The 21,744-nt window shown below is 25.3% G+C and overlaps 1 protein-coding gene across 1 annotated transcript; it reads right to left on the reverse strand.

Moving 5' to 3' along the window:
- Positions 1 to 11,234: 11,234 nt before the first annotated feature.
- On the reverse strand, positions 11,235 to 11,777 carry LOC105136843 (E3 ubiquitin-protein ligase ATL59-like). Its single transcript, XM_011042337.1, has one exon. It carries the CDS (start codon positions 11,775 to 11,777, stop codon positions 11,235 to 11,237), a length of 543 nt encoding a protein of 180 aa, XP_011040639.1.
- Positions 11,778 to 21,744: the final 9,967 nt, after the last annotated feature.

The following is a 21,744-nucleotide window of genomic DNA, read 5'->3' on the forward strand; positions in this document are numbered from 1 at the left end:
ACCATGCAAGAGTTGGCTAGGGACCTTTATGCCTGAGCACTGTAAGCCATCTTGCCTAGAGATCCTAACCAGGTGCATGGCGACTCCACTGGGCTTTGACGAGGAAGTAAAATGGAAAAATCTCCCGACACCAATTTTATATAGGGCAAAATTCAAATGAGGCAAAAACTTGTTAGGGGACTCAAGTAATAATCCTTATTTAACTTAGAGACTTATTTAAGATTTTTCCTTTTGTATTTTAAATTTCAGTTTATGTGATACCATCAATTGAAGATAAAGTAGAAGATGTTTTGATACAATGACAGCAGGAAAGATTTTTCTACATATTAGACATGAATTAACATAAACCTAAAGCATTTGATGTTTTTACTCTACAATTATACAATTATTGTGGATTGCAAGTAAACACAGTATGAACTGTAATAAGATTTTTATTTTATTTTTTTAGTAAAAAAATTAATTTAATCCTTTTATGATTTATTTTTTTGGTTATTGTTGTCTCAATAAAAAGATATATCAACATTGGTTGATGCTTAATTTTACAAAAAAAAAATTGATTTTATTATTTTAAAAACTTAAAATAAGATGAAAAAAATTGAAAGCAAGTAAAAAATACATTTTTTTTATTCAAATTATGTTCATCCAACAAATTTTTGAAAAAAAAAAGCCTTGAGCTTTTTTAAAAATTTTATTTTAATCTCTTTGATTTGACCATTATATTTATTGATTCAAAATTTTATTTTATTCATGTTTAAGTTGTTTGTTTTCCAGTTAGTTGGGAGAGTTATAAAAATTCATGACAGCAAAGAAAAAGTTGTTTGGCTTTTTACATTCTAGTAACAAAAAATCTTTTTTTAATATCAATGGATTTTATTTAATAATAAGAGTTTTATTGAAATAAAATTTTTATTAAGGTATTTTTTATTATTCATCTTACAAGAAAAATATATATCAAGTTTAAGAGGAAAGAAAATTTTTGTTCTTAAAATTCTAAGGGTGTTTTTTTATTTTAAAATAAGTTTTTTGGTTTGAAAAACCAATGCACAGATCATGGATATATAAATGACGTGTGATTTACCTATATATATATGAGGGCAAATAATATATTATTCTCCTGACATAAAAAATAAAAGGAAAGTCTGGTATATAAGTCTAATATGTTTTAATCTTCATTTTTTTCTTTTAAATTTTAATTTACATTCAGTAAAGTAAATTAATTTAAAACTAAATTGAGATTTTTTTATTAAATATCATTAGATTTGGATTCTTTTTTTTCCTATAATTATAGCTTTTTTAAACAAAATTATATTGGCAAGTCATTTTTTGTATAATACTTCATGATGTTTTTTATTTGTTTTTGAATAAGGTTATATTTATATCATTAGCAAACTTTCTTTTTTTATAGCACATCATGATTAATTTCTTTTTTTAAATCTTATTTAGTTGTTTTCCTATGCATATCAATTTTTATTGTCATATAATTAAAAAAAATAAATTCTAATAAAAAAAATTATTAAACTCAACTAAGTTTAAGATCTAGATTACAAATTTAGTGGGTTAACATAAACTAAACTAAATCGATTCAAAACACCATTAACTTAATGTATAAAAAGAAAAGGTTAAAATGACACATGCTTTAATGAAATTTTATGAATTTTAGATTATTTATTACAAAAAAATTAATTGCAATATAATTAAATAAAAAAATAAAGGGCTCACTTTAAATTTAGTGCTCCCCTATTTGTCAATATAATTAAATAAAAAAAATAAAGGGTTAAACTTAATTTTTTTGAAAAAAAATAGTTTAATTAGTACAACCCTTCATAATGTTAATTTTCTTTTTTTGAAAAAAAATATACATATACCTTATTATGCAAGCTTATTTTTGTTGTCACGTAATTAAGTAAGAAAATAATTTTAAAAAATAAAGTTGTTATATCTAGACAGGTTATATGTATGTTAAATTTACCCAAGTTGATCTAAAATATTATTATTTTAATATTTAAAGAATAATATTAAAACATCATCATTTTAAATTATTTTAAGTCCAACATTTTTTTATTATATTGATATTATCATGCTTTTACTTGTTTAATTAATAAGATCATATAAATTAACTCTAACATAATTTAGTTAAAAATCCAAATAGAAATGCTTGCAAATACTTTTTTATGTTAAAAATTAAATTTTGATTCTACTTGTGGTGAGGAGAGACTATGTTGATTGTGGATTATAATATGGATTATTTTCTCTTTGTTTTTATCCTTTAATTTTTTTTCTACCTATATCATCCAACTTTTGTTTCAATTTAATAAAAAACGATTTGTTACTTGAAAACATATTGATAATGCTTTTATATTCTATCTTTACATTAAATTTTTTTTGTCTAATCCACAGCAAAGTGCTAACAACTAGCTAGCTATAACATATACTAAAATTCCTAAAATATACATTGTAGAATTGATTTTTTTTTACTCTTAATTTTTTTTAATAATGTCTTTATACAGCCCTAATTATTGACTAATTTGCCAAATTTTGTAAAGGATTGAAAGACTTCAATGAATGGAGACCACATTGAAAAACATAAAAAACAAATATGTCCAATATGATATATGCAAGATAAGTTTATTTTGATTCAAAATGTTATTTTTTTTATTTTTAATTCCTTTCATAAGAGAAACTTTCTAAAAATGGTGTGAAAGATAGAAAATCATTTATTAAAATCAATTCTAGTAATAAAAATATAGATCTTGGTATTAATAAGTTTCTTTCGATACTAATAATTCTATTAAATTATTATACAAGTTTTGTCATGCCTAAAATACTAGATCTTGTCTATGAAAGATTTTGAGAATAAATATCAGATTTTGGGGTGTTTTTCAGACAACATGTAGGTTTATTTGGATCTTTAAGATGTTTTTTATGTATTACCTAACTGAACTTGCTTCAGACAATATTAAAAGGATAGAAATATAATATCATAATATTAAAATAATATTATTTTATTGTTCATGCCATCACATTTAATTAATATAAACATGGATTGCTTTTTTTTTAATAAGATTAATAGGTATTATAATTACTAGCTCAGACTCGGAGTACAAAAGACTTAATATAAAATTATTTTTTAGCTAACTGAACCTAAAGATAGTTGAATTTAATTCATACACTGAACCCAAGAATAGTTAGGAACAAACACACTATAATACGGAGTACAAGAATAGTTAGGAACAAACACACTATAACCTAACTTGGAGTTGGGCGTCAATGCGTCCCTAACCTAACACGAGGTTTGGTGCAGAAGCTTCATAGCTCAACATGGAGTTATGCTTGGATGTGGTCCTGACCCAACATGACAATGGATGTGGACATATACCTTACCCAACTTAAAGTTCGAATTAGATGTGGTCCTGACCCAACATGACAATGAATGTGGACATATCCCTGACCCAATTTAAAGTTCGACTTAAACATGTAATGAACCAATTTAAAATTGGATGTAGATGTGTTTTTGACCAATTTAGAGTTGAGCGTTGAAAAAGACATACCCTATTTTGGATAATAACTTTCATACGATGGATTTTAAATAGAGAATATTTTTAGAAAACCATGAACTATCAGTTATTATTTGTGATTTTATTTATTTATTAATATATATAATTTCTAATTTATTTCATTATATATATATATTTGATATAAAACAATTTTAACTAAGAATATATTGGAAACCTGTATATAAAATTTTTATTGAGAAACATTTAACCGGTAGCAAAACACGTTCTCAAGTACTGCTTTACTACTACAACGTGAAACAAGGATCCAAAGTGATTGGTTGTTGATAGATTGCGGCTACAATTTCAAGTTTTTCTTTTTAAATGGAGTTAGAAATCGACAGGCATGATACTTGAAAGTGTCCTTGTTCGTGCTTGTATGTTTTGTTTTTTGCTGAGGCACGTGTTCTTGCAGTTTGCTTTAACTTATCCCTGTCGGTTTTCGTGTGTATCACTGTATCTGATCCACTTTAAAAATGAAAATATAAAGAGGTGAGGATCGTGCAGTGTTTTTGTGGGCATGAATGGCGTGGAGATATTTTAAAGAGGTGAAGATCATGTAGTCATGCCGAGAAAATGCATATGCCAAGTGCATGCGAGGATCCACCACGAGTAAAGAAAAATAAAGAGAGAAGCTCTTGAAAAACATGAATGGTCACGCATCCTCACATGGTGTAATGAACAAAATATTTATTGTACAGATTATGACACTTGACCATTAGGATTGCGACAAGTGATCAACATGCAAAATGTTAGATAATATCTTGTGTTGATGAGAAACATATGGATAAGCATCATCAGATCTCATTACAAAAGGAATATATGTTTTTGTTTTTAAAAAGTATTTAAAAAAATAATTTTTTTATTTTAAATTAGTATATTTCTCATGTTATTAAATTATTTTAATGGGTTAATGTTAAAAATAATTTTTTTAAAAATAAAAAATATATTTTTAAACAAAAAAAACATTTCAAAAATTCATGATTCTTAGAGTATGAAATATCCCAAAAGCAAGCCAGATCATCCCAGACTAGCTAAACTTTAAGCAAACCAAGTCAAACCTTCTCAAGCATCCTATGAATCCAAGGCTAGTAAGGGGTTTTCCATTATTCAATTGATCAACCCTTGTGTTCTATAAGCTCCATCAACTAATATGGAATAAAACTTGATTTATAGGGTTAGTGTAATCATTATAAAAGTACAGTTCCAGTTAAAACCATGGATAATTTGTGTATCTACGGGAACTAATACATTTTGAAGAATTCTTAAAACTTGTATCCTAAGTATCCTCACACCTCGTAGCATACAATGCATTTCTCTTTCCAGCCGTCTTTCTAGCACATAAAAAGAAAAAAAGAAAAAAAAACCAGAACTAAAAACTTATTTACAAATAATATATCTTAATCCTAACAGGTATTGGATTAATTGAAATCATAACCATACAATGATGATAGTTGGATACAAATTTAATATGATTAGACTAAGTAAAAAGCCTACCGGAATTAAAAGGATATATCAAAACCAAAAAAAAAAAATCTAGTTACATCAAATTACCTATCGAATATATATATATCTTTTGATTTAAATGTTAAATTATATTTGAATTTTACTAGGTAATTTTATAAATTTTATTCTATAATGAATCGATTAGCTATCTAAAATCTGAAAGTTTTTTAAATTAAATTTAAAAAATATTATTTTTTATTTTAGTTTTTTCTTATTTAATTTTATATTTTGGCCTTTAATTTTTTTATCCATCTCTAATTCTTTTTTCCTTTATGGTTGAGGTCATAAATAAATTTATTAAGTTATTGTAGTTCTATTTTATAAGGATATTTTTTTAGCTAAACAATTTTATTCAGAAAATAATAGTGCGACTAGGGTTTTTATTTTGCCAATTTAAAAAATTTATCTTCTTGTTCTCCTTTGATTTCTAGTATAGTTGGTTCAAGTTGTATCATACAAGGATTCCTCTTGTATGAAAAGCCAATAAAGTTCTCATTATTCAATATAAAATTCTTATACAATTAATATATAAAGTCATATAGGTCATATAGTTGTATCATACAAGGATTCCTCACATCTCAAATCTCTATACTCGCTTAGGTCATATAGTTGTATCATACAAGGATTCCTCACATCTCAAATCTCTATAATCGCTTGAATTTCTTCAATAGCCAAAACTCTCCTCGTATACCTCGAAACTCCTCCGGTATAAGTCATATAGTTGTTAATTATAGATATAAAATTCAAGTAGAATATATATATATATATATATATATATATATATATATATATATATATATATATATATATATATATATATATATATATATTAGTTGGATTATCCATAGTTGATGAAATTTACCTGACATAAATTATATTGTTTATTTATTTGATATAAATTAAAATAATATTATATTTATTTAATTATTGATTTAAAATTTTAAAAAAATCTTTTTCAATAAGATAATTCTTATTTTATCAAATTAAAACCTAATTATTTTAATGCTATCATAAAAATAAAATAAACTATTTTTTTATTTAATACCAATAATATATTTTACAAATAAATTTATAATTTTTATATTAAAATAAAAATATAATTTTTTTGAGACTTTTAAAAAATAGGTCAAAATCCTTTGAAATGTTACAAACTTGTTATAAAATTAATGCAATATACCTGGTGAAAAATCATGGCAGGATCAATAATTAACATCCATTGATTTCAATTATCTTTTAAACGTCATGATTTTATCAAATGAGTTTTGATTCTAAATTGAAACCCTAGGATTAAAAACCATTAAAATTATATTTATGAAGCAAAAAAAAAAAACACTAGATTATGAATTAATCTTGTATAAAAAAAGGTTTTATGCAAAGAAATAGATCAAAATTAGTCCAAATCAAGAGATTAGGACAGTATTCTTCCTAGGAATGTGAAGAGCATTGCCCATGAACCTAGAAAAAACCCACTCATGCCTAGCCACTATCAAAGCCCTAAAAATGAGCATTTTTGGCTTCTAAAACATGTATTTTTTTCACCCAACAAGTGACAATATCATACACAAACATATTTAAATCAAGTATGATTATCAAATCCAAAAATTATCAACCTAAAACAGTTTACATGTTCATGCAATATGGATTCAAAATTGATTTATGAATTTATTTTGTATATAAAGAGGCCTTATAAACCTAGGATAAACACTATTATTTTAACATATATAGCTTCAGCTAAACAAAAATTAAAATAACATATATATATATATAATAATCTTAAACAACAACTTTAATATATCAAAAATATAAAAAGAATTTAAACAAACATCATTAAATAACAAACACTACAATAAAAAGGTGAATGCAACATTACATGATAAGCATTTCAAACCTCTTTTTATGCTTGAAAACACAAATATAAAACAAATCAAATAAAACAAAAAACAAAATCAAACCATAAAGAACCTCCTTTTAGATCGATAATGTATTTCTAGAACAACTACTCTCTTTTATCTTTCACAAACTTGCAAAGCTTAAAAAGTTTTTTGTTTAAACTTTTGGACCTTTGCAGATATGTTTTTTATTGATATTTCTTTTCTTTTTCTTATCTTTTCTTATCTTTTTTTTTCTCTTTCCTTTTGTTCCACTGATCTTAGGGGGTATTAATAGGATTTTGCTACTGTTTTAAGAGGTTTTGAATCCATTTCAGACCTTTTAATCTTGAGAAAAGTATTGTAAATCTTTGATAAAAACCCATTAAGAAAGCTTCATGTGTGAATACATGAAAAGAAGGTCAATTTAGCATAATAATTTCATTGTTAGGGCTAACTAGGCTGCCCATTCTCAAGGTCATGTCATAGTAATTCTAACATCATCGTAACCTAAGACCATTTAAGATTGTTAAAGGAGATGCACATATTTCATTTGAATCCAACTTTACTCAATTTGAAGATTTGCAGCTCCATATTCATTCATTTAAAATTGCTAATTTGATCAACCAAAACTATCGAAATAGGGATGTCCAAGTGACAAACAGTATGTCACTCACCTTCTCTTCATTAAGTTTGCACAACATATCATTTAAGGTTTTAATTTAGGATTAGAAAATTTAATTGAGTACATGTTCTTCTAATTACTTTTAATTACACTTATAATCGTCTCTCAACTATTAATTTCATGCAAATTGATTATTGTCAAATTCAATTATCAGCCTCAAAGTTGATTGTTATTTTTATTTTAATTATTGGTTTTGAATTTGTATATTTTCACCCTCAATTAACCGACAAACTACCAATTTCTTAAATTTGGCCTTTGATTTGGTTAATTTCATCCCCTACATACACGTATATTTTTTAATTTGGTCCTTGGTTTTTGATTTTTTCAATCAAGTCTCTAATTGCCCATCAAAATTCAATATTTATGCAATTAAACCCATGATGTAACCAAATTAACTATTAAAAATTATAATTCAACACCTATACTTTAATTTCTTCTAATTAAAGTCTAAATTGATTTTAAAAATTAATTTTTATTGCAATTATGCGCTCAATAAATTCACTTGAACCTTGAAAAAAATCCAATTGAGTCCATCAACATCTAATTTTAATTTTTTCTCATGAGATTGATTTTTTTTTCCAATAGAGCCTTTATCAGTAAAAAATACACTATCAAATTTTTCAATCTTCTATATTTTGAATTCCTCAACCAGTCTTCGACAATTTCCTAAGCATTATGGTATATTCTTCTCACCAATATATTTTTTTAATTTTCCTCTAATATTTTTTTATTTTTCTCTCCTTTTTTTTATATTATGTAGGGAGCAAAAAATAGGTAACAACATGTAACCTCTATTTATAATACTTATAGAGCAAAGACTTCTTAAGTGTTTTGCATAGTAAGTTTATAAAGACAAACAAATTGTTCTTCAAACATAATCTTCTCAGGATTTTTAGTTTGGTTGAGTTGAAACTTTGTCTTCACAATCCCCTTCAATAAGAACTATGATTTAATTGTTTTCGTCAGGAAATGAATTCTTTCATCTTAGCAACTTTTGTTCTCAGCTCAGTTGATTTGAAAACCTACATCTCAATTATTCCTTTCAATTTTGATTCAAACCTGCATCTCAATTATTCCTTTCAATTCAAAATCAAAATTTGTGTTTATAGCTAAGTTAACCTGAAATTTTAATGTAGTGATTCTCTTTAATAATAACTAAAATCTTTATTTATAACTTGGTTAACCTAAAATCTCAATCTTACAATTCCCTTTAAACATAATTAAAATTTGTATCCATAACTCAGTTAACCTAAAATCCTCATCTGATACTTTCTTTTAACTAGAACCAAAATCTATATCTATAGCTCGGTTAACCTAAAATTCTAATGTGTTGGTTTCTTTTAACCAAAATCAAAATATCTACTACAACCCGATTAACCAGAAATCTCAATCTAGCAATTTCTATTAATCAAAATTAAAATTTTTATTAATACCTTGGTTAACTTAAAATTCCAATATAAAAATTCTCTTTAATCAAAACCAAAATCTTTATTTATAGCTCGGTTAACCTGAAATCTCAATTTTGTGATTTCCAATAAACATAACTAAAATCTCTATTTATACCTCAGTTAACTTGAAATTCTAATCTGGTAATTTTCTTTAACTAGAACTAATTTTATTTTATTTTTGCCTGTGGTACACAAAAGATATGTAACTTTGACCATTTCTATAATAGTTTGCAAGAAGACTATGAAATATAAATAATGACCAAATAGATTCGTTGTATCGTTATTAAACTCGGTTTGGTGTGATAGATCAATATGGAACCTAGTCCGCACTTTTTAAACAGGTTAGGTATTAAAAAAATTCAATTCAAAGTTGACCAAGTCAAACATGTCAACTTGTTATCTAATTTAACCTTTTAAAAAATTTTAAAATAATATTATTTTAGTTTTTTTTTTAAAGTATTGATTTAGGTTAATATATTGTGATCCTAGTATTGCATTAGATCAATTTTTTAATCCGATTTAATAACTATGATTTATCAATATAATTGCAATTTTTTGAACTTGAAAGCCAATTTTGAAAATAGAGTTAAAATTTGTAGGATTTTTATACAATTTCTTTTACTTTCCCCCTTTTTACTTTATGGAAGGTGTCATGCGTGATGTGACTTGAATGCGTTGATTCTTAAGTCTTGATAGAAAAGACAAACCGCATTTGATAGCAATGGTGCCATTGCCGTCTTTTGAAGGCGTTGTCCGTGAGTCATCAGCTTGTTTAACAAGTTCCATTGAAAAATTCACAGTTCAGAAATTCCAGTCCAATCTTTTTTTCTTTTTTTTTCAGAAATTCCAGTCCAATCTTTGAAACTTATTGTAGTTGCCGATTTTCTTCTTTGTTTGTGTTTTTTCATCATTCTCACCGTTAATGAGGGAAGGCCATTGACTCGTTGTATGGGCCTTCAGATTTTTAGTGCATACCATATAGATAAAATAATACTCCAAACTTTTTAAATAAATTAAGTAAAAAATTAAAATTGTCTATTTAAATACAATATTTTCCTACAAATTATACTAAATTTGGAATTTACACGGTTTTTCTTTATAAGTTCAAAGATAATAATTAATACCATATTATAGTATTTTACATACGAACTTTTTTAGCAATAGAAAACATTAACTTATTTATTTTATTTTTTCATATTTTAATTAATGTTATAAATTTTTTGGTTTTATTATAAATCTAATATAAAAATAATTGATAAAGATAAAATCCTCATGATAATTTTTAATTTGAATGGAATATGAGTAGTATTTAACCGTTAGGTTTTCCCAAATAAAAACTTAATTAAGATGACAATGATATATAAATTTTAATTTTTTATAACAAATAGTTATAATTTTGATATGCTTTTTAGTTTTTCTATTTAAAGAAAATAACTATCCTATTTTATTTTTTTATTGGGATTTTTTAGTTTTTTATATAAAAGATTATAAAAACCTTCTGAGAAGTAGATTTGCATGAATAGAAATTAAATATTATGTATTTATTCCCAGTAGTTATTGTAGTTTTGACTCGTATCTGTGTCATAAAACACACAAAGAAGGACATATTTATCTCCCAATTCTCAATTGATCCTCGATCAAAATACATTTCTAGGCAGGTCCCTTATCTATTGACCATCACCTATTAAACCTCAAATTAATACTTTTTTCCTTTGAAATCATTTACAAGAAGGACTTAATAGTCTGAAAATGATGTTGTTCTGTCATAAATCTTAATGATGTGATTAATTGGGTAATGTTTGATAAACAGGGGATACAATTGAGTTTGGGGACGAAATTGAGAATCGCATGACTGTTGAGTGACAAACATGCCTATTTCCAAAGATCAATTTCCTAATAATTTCTTTTAGTGAGAAAAAGAGAGGGGGGGAGCCATCTTTACACAGACTACCTCCAACAATGGCATTCAACTATTTTGGAATCTTGGATGACGCCAATTTTGCTAAACTTTTCAGACCTTGAGGGGCCGTTCATTTGATTGGTGAAGATCTGCTAAGATCTATCCCTGTAGAGGATGGGAAATTGAAAACTGAAAATCAGACGGGCACTGAAACGAAGAGCGTATCATAAATTAGATCGAGGAAGATCATTTACAGAGCTGTAGATAGAGATAACTTTAGCCAACTTGCTCGACCATGGCCGAATCATCATGAGCAACTATAAACATTTCAGCAGCTTCCATTTTCTTTGGAAACAGCATGGACCTGCAAGTTGGGCAGGTAACCTGGCCTTGATCCACCCAACTATCCAGGCACTTCATATGAAACACATGAGAACAGTTGCATAGTTCTCTGACTTCATCTCTTTCCTGAATACAATCCAAGCAGACAGGACACATGCTCTCTTGATCATCTTCATTCTTCACTAACCTTTCAAGCAAGCTGCTGAATGTCATCACTGGAAGCTTCTTCTTGATCAGCCTTGTTAGGACGGAAACTGGGACTGGAATCGGTGATGGACTTAGTTCACCCATTACAAGAACATAATCCTCTGTGGGATGTTGATCTTGATCAGTATTATAAGGTTGTCGAAGTGTCCTGGACATAAGTAGATTGCTGAGAGTCAATAGAAACAACAACTTGATGAAAGTTACGAACTCTAGAAGAAATTGGAGGCCAAAACATTTTGGCATCTTCACTGCAACAAAGGAGAACCCCATTTTTTAATTTTTTTTTCCGAGGGAGGTGAAGGGAGGCTTGAAGTTGAAGAAGAGGAAGCGACTGGCTAGATAGGGTTTACAATGGAGAGGAACACTTCAATGGGCAGAGAAATATCTTAGGAAACGACGATTTAAGTAAAGTGGTCAGGCCATCTTTATGGCCTGCTGAGAAAGTTGGGAGAGAAGACAATTCCACGTGTTACAATAGTTGTTATATTATTATTTTACCCAATACCTTCCAAGTAAGCCATGTTTTCTTTTGAAAATATATATATATGGTCATACTTTAAAAAAATTTTTAAAAGCTTGTTGGCGCTAACTTTCAACTATCTAGATACATTTACAATAAAATATTTATTTTATTTATTGTATTTTTTATATTTAAACCCTTAATGATAATGTGAACATCAAATCAAATCTCATCATAGATTAAAAGTAATTATGTTTTTAAAATGAATAAAAATATTTTTTTTATTTTTTAAATTTATTTTTAATATTAATATATTAAAACAATATGAAAATACTAAAAAAATAATTTAAAAATAAAATAAAATAAAAATTTAATTTTGAAAATAATATTTTTAAAATACAAAAATAAACCTTCTCTAACTTTTATATATATATATATATATATATATATATATTATTTTATTTAGTCATTCTGATGTAAAATGTGAGAGAGTGGATTTTATAATTTGGGTTTTGAATAAAATTGTTTCTCTACCAAAAAAATTAATAGTGAAGTATTTATTCTAACTTTTTGGGGTAATTTGAAGTAAATTTCAACTTTTAATGTTATTTTTTAATTTAAATAGGTGTTTGAGATTGTGTTATAGAATGTTTTTTACTTAAAAATATATGAAAATAATTTTTTTTATTTTTTGTCATTAATTTTTTAAAATCAACAAGAAATATTAAACAAATATTAATTTAATATTTTTTAAAAAACAGATACATTTTAAAAAGCATATAAAGCAGAAATAAAAATTGACACTTTATTAGACAATAATAATATGAAAAACCATGTTGGAGTTAACATTAGAGATAAACACAATCTTTTAAATTGGAGAAAGAAGATAGAAATAATGGTGACTTCGTCGTATGGAATTTATTTATTGGCTTATTAGCCACCCAAATTGAAATCTTCAGCAGAAATGTAAATAAATTAAATTCTCCTTCAATTGAAATCTACAAAGATGCTTGGATTGCTCAGCTTGGGTCCATTGTGAATCAGAAAAGGGAAAAGTCTCTGGAAAGCAGCCGGAATATTTTTCTTTTAATAAAGCATCCTACAGGAAGAGGACCTCCACCAGAATCCAGTGGAGATTATGAAATGGACTTTGCAACCAAACTGGAGGTGGCTGCGGGGCCTTCACTGATGTTTTCTTTGGACAGACTCAAAAAGATACCCAACTTATAAGAGTAATTGCCAGTAGATCTCAAATAATATTTTTTTATTTCAATTAGGTCCTTGGAATATCTATAGATTTTCAATTAAGCTAGCGAAATGGTTAAGGTCATGTTTGTTTCTCGGAAATTAGTTTCAAAAAACCATTTTTTAAACTTTTCTGTATTTGTTTGCTATTAGAAAAGTTGATCAACGGAAAATACTTTTCAGTCAATAAAAACACTTTTCAGTCAACAAAAAACATTTTTCAGTTAAAGAAAAATTTGGCTTGGTTTTCAGGAAAGCATTTTCTTTTTTTGTTGTGTTTGTTTTTTGAAAAGTAGTTTCTAAAAAATCATTTTCCAAACTTTATTGTGTTTATTTGCTGTTAAGAAAGTTGGTCAATGAAAAATATTTTCCAGTCAAAGAAAATCAAATAAAAATTTGGCTTGGTTTTCAGGAAAATATTTTTCTTTTTTGCTGTGTTTGTTTTTTGAAAAGTGGTTTCTGAAAAATCACTTTCTAAATTTTCTTGTATTTGTTTGATGTTAAGAAAGTTGGTCAATGGAAAACACTTTCCAATTAAAGAAAAATTTGACTTGGTTTCCAGGAAAGTGTTTTTTCTTTTGGCTGTGTTTGTTTTCAGGAAAATGATTTCCAGGAAACCACTTTTCAAATTTTCATGTGTTTTTTTGCATTGGAAAGTTAGTCAACGGAAAACACTTTCTAGTCAAAGAAAAATTGAGCTTGGTTTTCAGGAAAGTATTTTCTTGAAAAATTTGGATGGAAAATACTTTTTAAAAGTTATGAAAAATTTAGATATATCATTATTTGTTGGTTACATTAAATTTGATCATCAAACTTTTGATTGCTATATATATTTTGTTTTGAATATTTATTTTTCAATTTAATTTCTTAAATAATTTATATATATATATATATATACACACACAATAATAACTAATTCACATACCCATTAAATATCTTATAACCCTCGTTAATAGGTAAGTTACTGCAAGGATAATAAATATATATTAAAAAAATCGAACTTACATGTAGAGAAAACAAACAAGTCCTTTCCTGAGCCACAACTTCAAGTACAATTCGCTAAAATCTTCCATGTATACATTATAGAACAGACTATATGAAGAAATGTAATTATGTTAGGGCTTATATCGCATGCGTGCGCGTGCAGAAAATAAGATTTGTGTGGTCTTTATGTGATTATGTAATAGCTTTCTTCATTAAAAGCTAAAGAAGGATATGATTAAGAATTCATGGATGCATTAAGGATCTAATTTAAGTTAGGGACCTAATCAAAACTGTCCACAAAATCTGAGAACTTCTATGAAGTTTGTCTTTTTTATTATTTTTTTTCTTATGTACAATAATTTCATAGCACTCATGCACGAAGAGAAATAATTCTCCTACACTTGACATAATGTCAATTTTTTAGGTTACTGTGTATTGAACAATATTTATTGTATTATAAATATTTTGAAAATAAAAATCAATAAAAACAAAATAGATTTCTTTTTATACAAACAATAATTAATAAAACTAACTATTTTCGAGGGCTACAATTATTATTTTAATATATTTTAACATAAAAAAATATTTTATAAAATAATTATAAGGATACATCCAAATAAATCCAAGCTAAAAAGTTTTAAATAGGATAGATCCAGCACCAATAAGCATCCTCTACTTGCTTTACGTCTCTCTCAAACGTCAATCCGGAGCTAGTGACGTGCACAACTGATAAAGTTGTGTCTAGATAGTGATTGAGGGGTTATCCCCTCCTAGCTTTGTTCATCACGTCATCGCAAAACTTTGAGATATTTTTAATTTATTTGTTTTTATATTTTAAAAATAATTTTTTATTTTTTTGTATTTCAGATGGTTTTGATATACTAATTAAAGATAAATTTTAAAAAATAAAATTATTTTCTTAATTTTTTAATAAAAAATATTTTAAAAAGTAACTTAATCTAAACATCCTTTTTACTAAGAACAAAAGATAAAAAAAGAGAGGAGGTATTTGTGGTGGAGTGCTTTTGAAAATAAAGACACAAATGGGAGCCTCTCCCATGCTTGATGGGTGCTTCGTGACTCGTGTGGATGGCTCCTATGAGCAACTAATAAATAATAAAAAATAAAAAAAATTGAAGGAATAGCAAAAGGTCTCCTCGTTTGATCAAACGAGAAGGATCCAACTCGTTATGTACTGAAATGTTAAGAATAAAATAAAAATAAGAAGAAGAACGTAATAAAATTAAAGAAAAATCATATAAAAAAAATAAGTGATAGCTAATATCTCTCTATATTTGTTTTTTCTATTCTGGAGAAATAAGATCCCTTAAATTAATCGAACGAAAAGGTTTCAACTCGTCAAGGGAAATATAAAAGAAAATTAAAATAAATAAATAAGGGAATTAAAATACAATTTATTAAGTAAATAATAAATAAGTTAAAAATCATGATGATAAAATAAGTTTTTAATCAAAATAAAGGATTATCTAATATTTAAATATTAAATAGTAAATTATAATAGAGATTGAAAATGTAGGAAAGACAAGGAGAGTGGAACATATAGTTGTTCTATGGGGTTTTGTTATTGAATTTGTTTACATAGTGACCGTAGTTATGTCCCTTGGAGCTTATCTTATAGAGGGTGAAGTAACAATGATGAATAATAGCAAGTAACTTTAAAAAATAAGTATTTTTTAGAAAAAAAATTAAATTACATACTCAGTGATATTTTATAAACAACACAACACATTATTTGAATCAGTGATCATTTTAATTTAGACGATTTTATAAACAACACAACACATTATTTGATTATTAAATAATTTAATGTGTTTAATTTTATAATACAAAATACTATATACACAAAACAACACAAGGCATTACAAAAAAATAAAATTAAAAGGGTCCAGTTATTTACTATGTATTGTGAGGAGAAACACCATAGACTTAGAGAGTGTGTTGGCTATTTTGTCTTTCATTATATTTAATAATTGTTTTGAAAGCGATAATAAAATTGTAGTTTCCAAAGAATCCAAATATTATTTACAAATTGATTTGGGATAATTTAGTTATTCACTTTTTAAAATATATAGTAAAAATATTTTGTTGCCAAAGCTCAAAAAGTCGGCCTTTCGTACAAGAGCTTTTGTTTTTTTTTTTTTTTTGCATTCATTTGCATAGTTAATTAATAATTAATGTTTGAATCTTTCAAAGCTAAAAAATATCGACCTGGCAAAGAAGGTTTTTGTTTTTTGTCTTTCCATAATTTTTGCAGAGTAAAATAATGTATATAACCTGTAACTTACCAAAAATAAGGCTGGCCTGGGAGGGCGTTATCTTCTTCGCGAATTGGTTTTTTAAAAATATTTATATGCACTTAAATCCTGTTTAGTAATTTACATTATTAAAATATTAATAAATCTATTAAAAAGATCGACACACATCAGCATCATATGCGCCATTCTGAAGGCGTATAAGGTGTATTCCAGCAGCCAAAAGCTTCTAACTGTCGTCTCATTCGATGTGTTAGGTAACGACGCAATTGTTGGAGTGACACGTATGGTCAGGATAGAGATGATTCAATGGCTATGGAGTTTTTTATTCCTCCTTTTTTTTTTCTTTTTCCTGGACCTTAATATTCGTGCAAAGCATTTAAATATTTAGTTGTATCTTTTATAATGGATTTGTTTTAACTTTATTTTTCATTTTTTTAATTTTAATTTTTTAATTTTAATGTTTTTGAAAGTTTTTTAAAAATTTTTTTCCACACCATTTAATTTCATTAAATTTTTTTTTGTATTTAATTTGATCCTCATTTTTAATTTTTTCCCACATCATTTAATTTCATTAGTTTTTTTTTTGTATTTAATTTGATCCTCATTTTTTATTCTTTATATTAATATTTTTTTTAATTCTTCCCTTATAATTTAATTAAAGTTTGTCTTTTTTTTTTTAATTTTGATCATGTTATTTATTATTGCTCTTTTTTTATCATTTTCTTTGTTTATTTTATTTTTTAATTTAATCCATAATTATTTTATTTCAATTATTTTATGTGCATAGTTTAGTCTTTATTGTTTTAATTTAATTTAATTTAATTTAATGATTTGAAATTTTACTTTGTAATTTTTTTGTGTTTGTCTTTTATAAGGTAATCTTAGTTTTATAACCTGGTCCATCAATCTCGATGATGAACTAATTTAAGTTTTTTTTTTTAATTAGTGTTTTTTATTTTTATCATTTGATATTGACATATTAGAGCTTTGTGATTTGTTTTATTTTTTATTATTATTAAGTTGTTTGTGTCTCATATCTCATGTCATAAATTAATTTATTATTAATTTATTTTTATTTTTTGTTATTAAATTATTGACCATTAAGTATATTTTATTAAATATTATTAAAAAAAAAACTAATACAGGCAATATATACCTCAGCGAGTGATGACCTCTATGCCATTCAAAAGGCATATGAGGTCCCTTTTCTGGTTACCAGAAACTTGCTTTTGTAGTGATGCTAAGAGTAATGAGTCTTCCTCTTTCAAGTAATGTGATGCATGTTGATGAAGGAGATATGATTGGCCAGGATAGAGTTTTTTCTTTATTTTTTTTTCTCTTTCTTATTCCCTAGAAATTCGAGTTTTATCTTAAAAAAACAATTGTGTCTCCTAGTTTGTGATCTGATCAATTTTAACCCTTATTTTTTTTATTACTTTTTATTTAGCTTTTGATTTTTTTAAGTATTTTTTTTAATTTCATTCCTTGACATTTTATTCAATTTTATTTTTTAATCCGATTTGATCCCTCTGCTTTTAATTGTTTTCTTTTTATCATTTTATTCAATTTTATTTTTTAATCCGATTTGGTCCCTCTGCTTTTAATTGTTTTCTTTTTATGTTTTATATTTTTTTCGTTTATTATTATTTTTTTGCAATTCCCCCCTGATTTTATTGCATTTGTTTTCATAATCCATTTTTTGTCATAATTGTTTTGATTACTCTATTCCTTTTTTTTATTGATTTATATTTTTCTTGATTTTCTCCCTGAATATTTAGTTTTATTTAATTTTATATTTAGTTTTAGTCCTTATTCTTTTAATTGTTTTTTCTTAATCATTTTCTCAGTTTTTTTGCAATTTAGCCCTTAAGTATTTTCTTTTATTTTGTTTTTATATCAGATTTGGTTTGCACTATTTGAATTTTAATTGTTTTATAATTGAATATTTTACTTTATTATTTTTTCCATCCTTGCCTTCCAATAAAGCAATTCTTTATTGGAAATTGATTTTTTTAAAAAAAAATTGATAATTTGATATTTTATTATTAAACCTTTAACTTCATTGCTTGCTCTGCTTGTTTTTTTTTTTAAAAAAAAATTGATAATTTGATATTTTATTAATATGTGTGTTTTTTTCCTGCTTGTTTTTTATTGTGTTATATTGATCTCATATCTCAGATAATATATTAATCGAGTTAACCATAGTTAACTCAAATTTTTTTCTTTAAATTTCTTTTTTATATATAATTTTATCATTTACCCTTAAGCTACGTGATTTGTTTTACTTTTTTTATACTAAGTTATCTTCAGTGTAAGTTAGTTAAGTTAACCCGAGTTAGCTTGCATTTTCTTAGTAAATTTTTTTATTTAACTTTGATCTTTTTTATTAGAGGTTTTTTTTAGAAGTCTATTTTTTTAACCTGATCTCATGTTACAAGTGGCGGATTAATCGAGTTAACCTGAGTGGACTCATTTAAGTTTTTAATAATTTTTTTAATTTTATCATTATGCATTAAATTATTTGACCTTAAGATTTGTTATTTATCTGCATCTCTTATTCTTTTATTATTTCAAGAGTAAGTTGATCAAGTTAACTCCAATCAATTTATTTTTTTAATATATTTTTAATTTAATATTTTTATTAGGTTTTTTTTGCAAGTCTAATTTTTCTTTTTGACCCTAATTTTTCTTTCTTTCTTTTCCTCTCTCTCTCTCTCTCTCTCTATCCTCTATCCTTATAAAATGTTGAATTCATCGATTTTGCATTTAAAAAAGTCATAAATTTTGAATTCTCTAAGCTGTATTATTCATCTGAATATTTTTTACACTATATTGTTTTTTTCAATGCTAGAGTACAAAAACACTCAAAGTTTTGATGATCTTATAAATATTTGGGAGTACGTGAGACAAAACTTAGGTAGCTTTCGGGAACATCACCGCAACATTGTTAGGTAAAAATTTAATTTTTTTTACATTTAAAATTATTTTTTTATATATTATTAAATTGTTTTAATATTAAAAATGATTTAATAAAAAATAAAAAATACATATTTTTTAAACTATCTACTGTCACCTACCAAACCGCCGGCCCCGTGAGCGAGCCGCTTAAACAATTTCTAACATCCCCTTCAAATGGACGCTTGTTTGTCACTATCGGTATATTATTTGTTAACCTTTCTATGATATTAGAAATACTTGGGAGTACGTGAGACAAAACTTAGGGTAAAAATTATTCGGAAAAAAATTGATTTTTTTTGTTTAAAATTAAAATTTATATTTTTTATTGTACTAATATTAAAATTTAATTTTTAGAAATAATAAAAAATAATATTTTAATATATTTCTAAAACAAATTTTTTTTAAAAATATCCACATGTTATCTAGCTGCTTCCCGTGCACGTCCCACTCCACAATTTCTAACATCATCTTCAGATGGGCGTTTGTTTGCCGTTATCGATAAAGCAACCCTTTTCACACGGAGAAGGGAAGGTGAAGTGACGGTGACATGACATCTATGATAAATGCCATTTCGTAGCTGATTGGATATATCTCATGGTTGTTACCGTATAGTTTTTTTTTTAAATATATTAATTTTTTTTTTTTTTTAAATTTATTTTAATATTAATATATTATAATAATTTAAAAACATAAAAATATTTTAAAATGAAAAAAATAAATATACTATAATAATCATTTTTTTTCTCATAAATTTATAATTAATAAAAATAATTTATTTATTTCATGCTTTTTGAAGTGTGTCCACAGTGATTTTATTTATTTATGTATGTACTTTATTATAATTAAAAAAATAACATAATTTGATATGACATCTATTACCATTGAAACTTTTAAAAGTTTAAAAAATACTGTGTTATTGAGAACATCACATCTTTTGGCATTTAAAATTTTTAAAATTAAATTATTTTTAATTAAATTATTTTTTATTGTTTTAATAATTTGAAGTATTCAGAATAATTTATATATATTATGAATAATTTTTAAATTTACTAAATATCTTATAAATTAAATAAACAAATAAAAATTTAAAATTTAAAAATAAAAAATTTCTTATTAAAACCACTGAGCCATAACACTAGATGCCAATCAAGTCGTATATAAAAAATTAAATTTGTGAAGATTATGCTGCTAAAAAGTAGTTTTATTTCATGCTTTTTGAAGTATGTGTCTACAGTTATTTTATTTATTTATGTATGTACTTGAACTTGTTTTATAAATTTGTTGATGTGACTCTTATTTTTTTATCAAGGAGGCTTAAATTATTTTTAATTACATTATTTTTTATTGTTTTAATAATTTGAAGTATTCAGAATAATTTATATATATTATGAATAATTTTTAAATTTACTAAATATCTTATAAATTAAATAAACAAATAAAAATTTAAAATTTAAAAATAAAAAATTTCTTATTAAAACCGCTAAGCCATAACACTAGATGTCAATCAAGTCGTATATAAAAAATTAAATTTGTGAAGGTTATGCTGCTAAAAAGTAGTTTTATTTCATGTGTTTTTTAAAGTGTGTGTCTACAGTGATTTTATTTATTTATGTATGTACTTGAACTTGTTTTATAAATTTGTTGATGTGACTCTTATTTCTTTATCAAGAACTTGTTTTATAAATTTGTTGATGTGACTCTTATTTCTTTATCAGCTTAAATGTTAGAAGTCGACAATTGTAAAATAGGAGGTTAAATGTTAGAAGTCGACAATTGTAAAATAGCATTTGACTTATGAAGTATCTTTATTTATTTTTTGTAATTTACCTAATCTATCCTTATATAATTGATCAAATCCTCAATTTATCCCTACACTTCTAATAGCCTGATTGTTTTACGTTTTAAAAATATAATTTCAAAAAATATATTTTATTTATTTATTTTAAAATATTTTTTAGTGTTTTTAGATTATTTTAATTTACTAATATAAAACATTAATTTTTAAAAATAAAAAAAATATTTAGATATATTTTTAAATAAAAAAATATTTTTTTAAAAATCATTATCACAATATCAAGGGTGATCTGAATTTATCTAGCATGTACTTGTATAATATCAAATTCTCTAATATATCACCCAGAAAACTCAGTGACATAGTAAGGATATATGGATCTATTTAAATTATATATCAATTAATTTGCAACAAAAGTTCATGCTCTTGATCCCATTGGCTGGGCCTTTGGAATTGGATGCATCTCTTGGACCTATGAATATCAATCCATTTACAAAAGCCTGAAGATGGAAGAGAGAGGAA

This window comes from Populus euphratica, unplaced genomic scaffold (assembly GCF_000495115.2).
Source record: "Populus euphratica unplaced genomic scaffold, PopEup_1.0 scaffold62.1, whole genome shotgun sequence".
In the NCBI taxonomy this organism is placed as follows: domain Eukaryota; kingdom Viridiplantae; phylum Streptophyta; class Magnoliopsida; order Malpighiales; family Salicaceae; genus Populus; species Populus euphratica.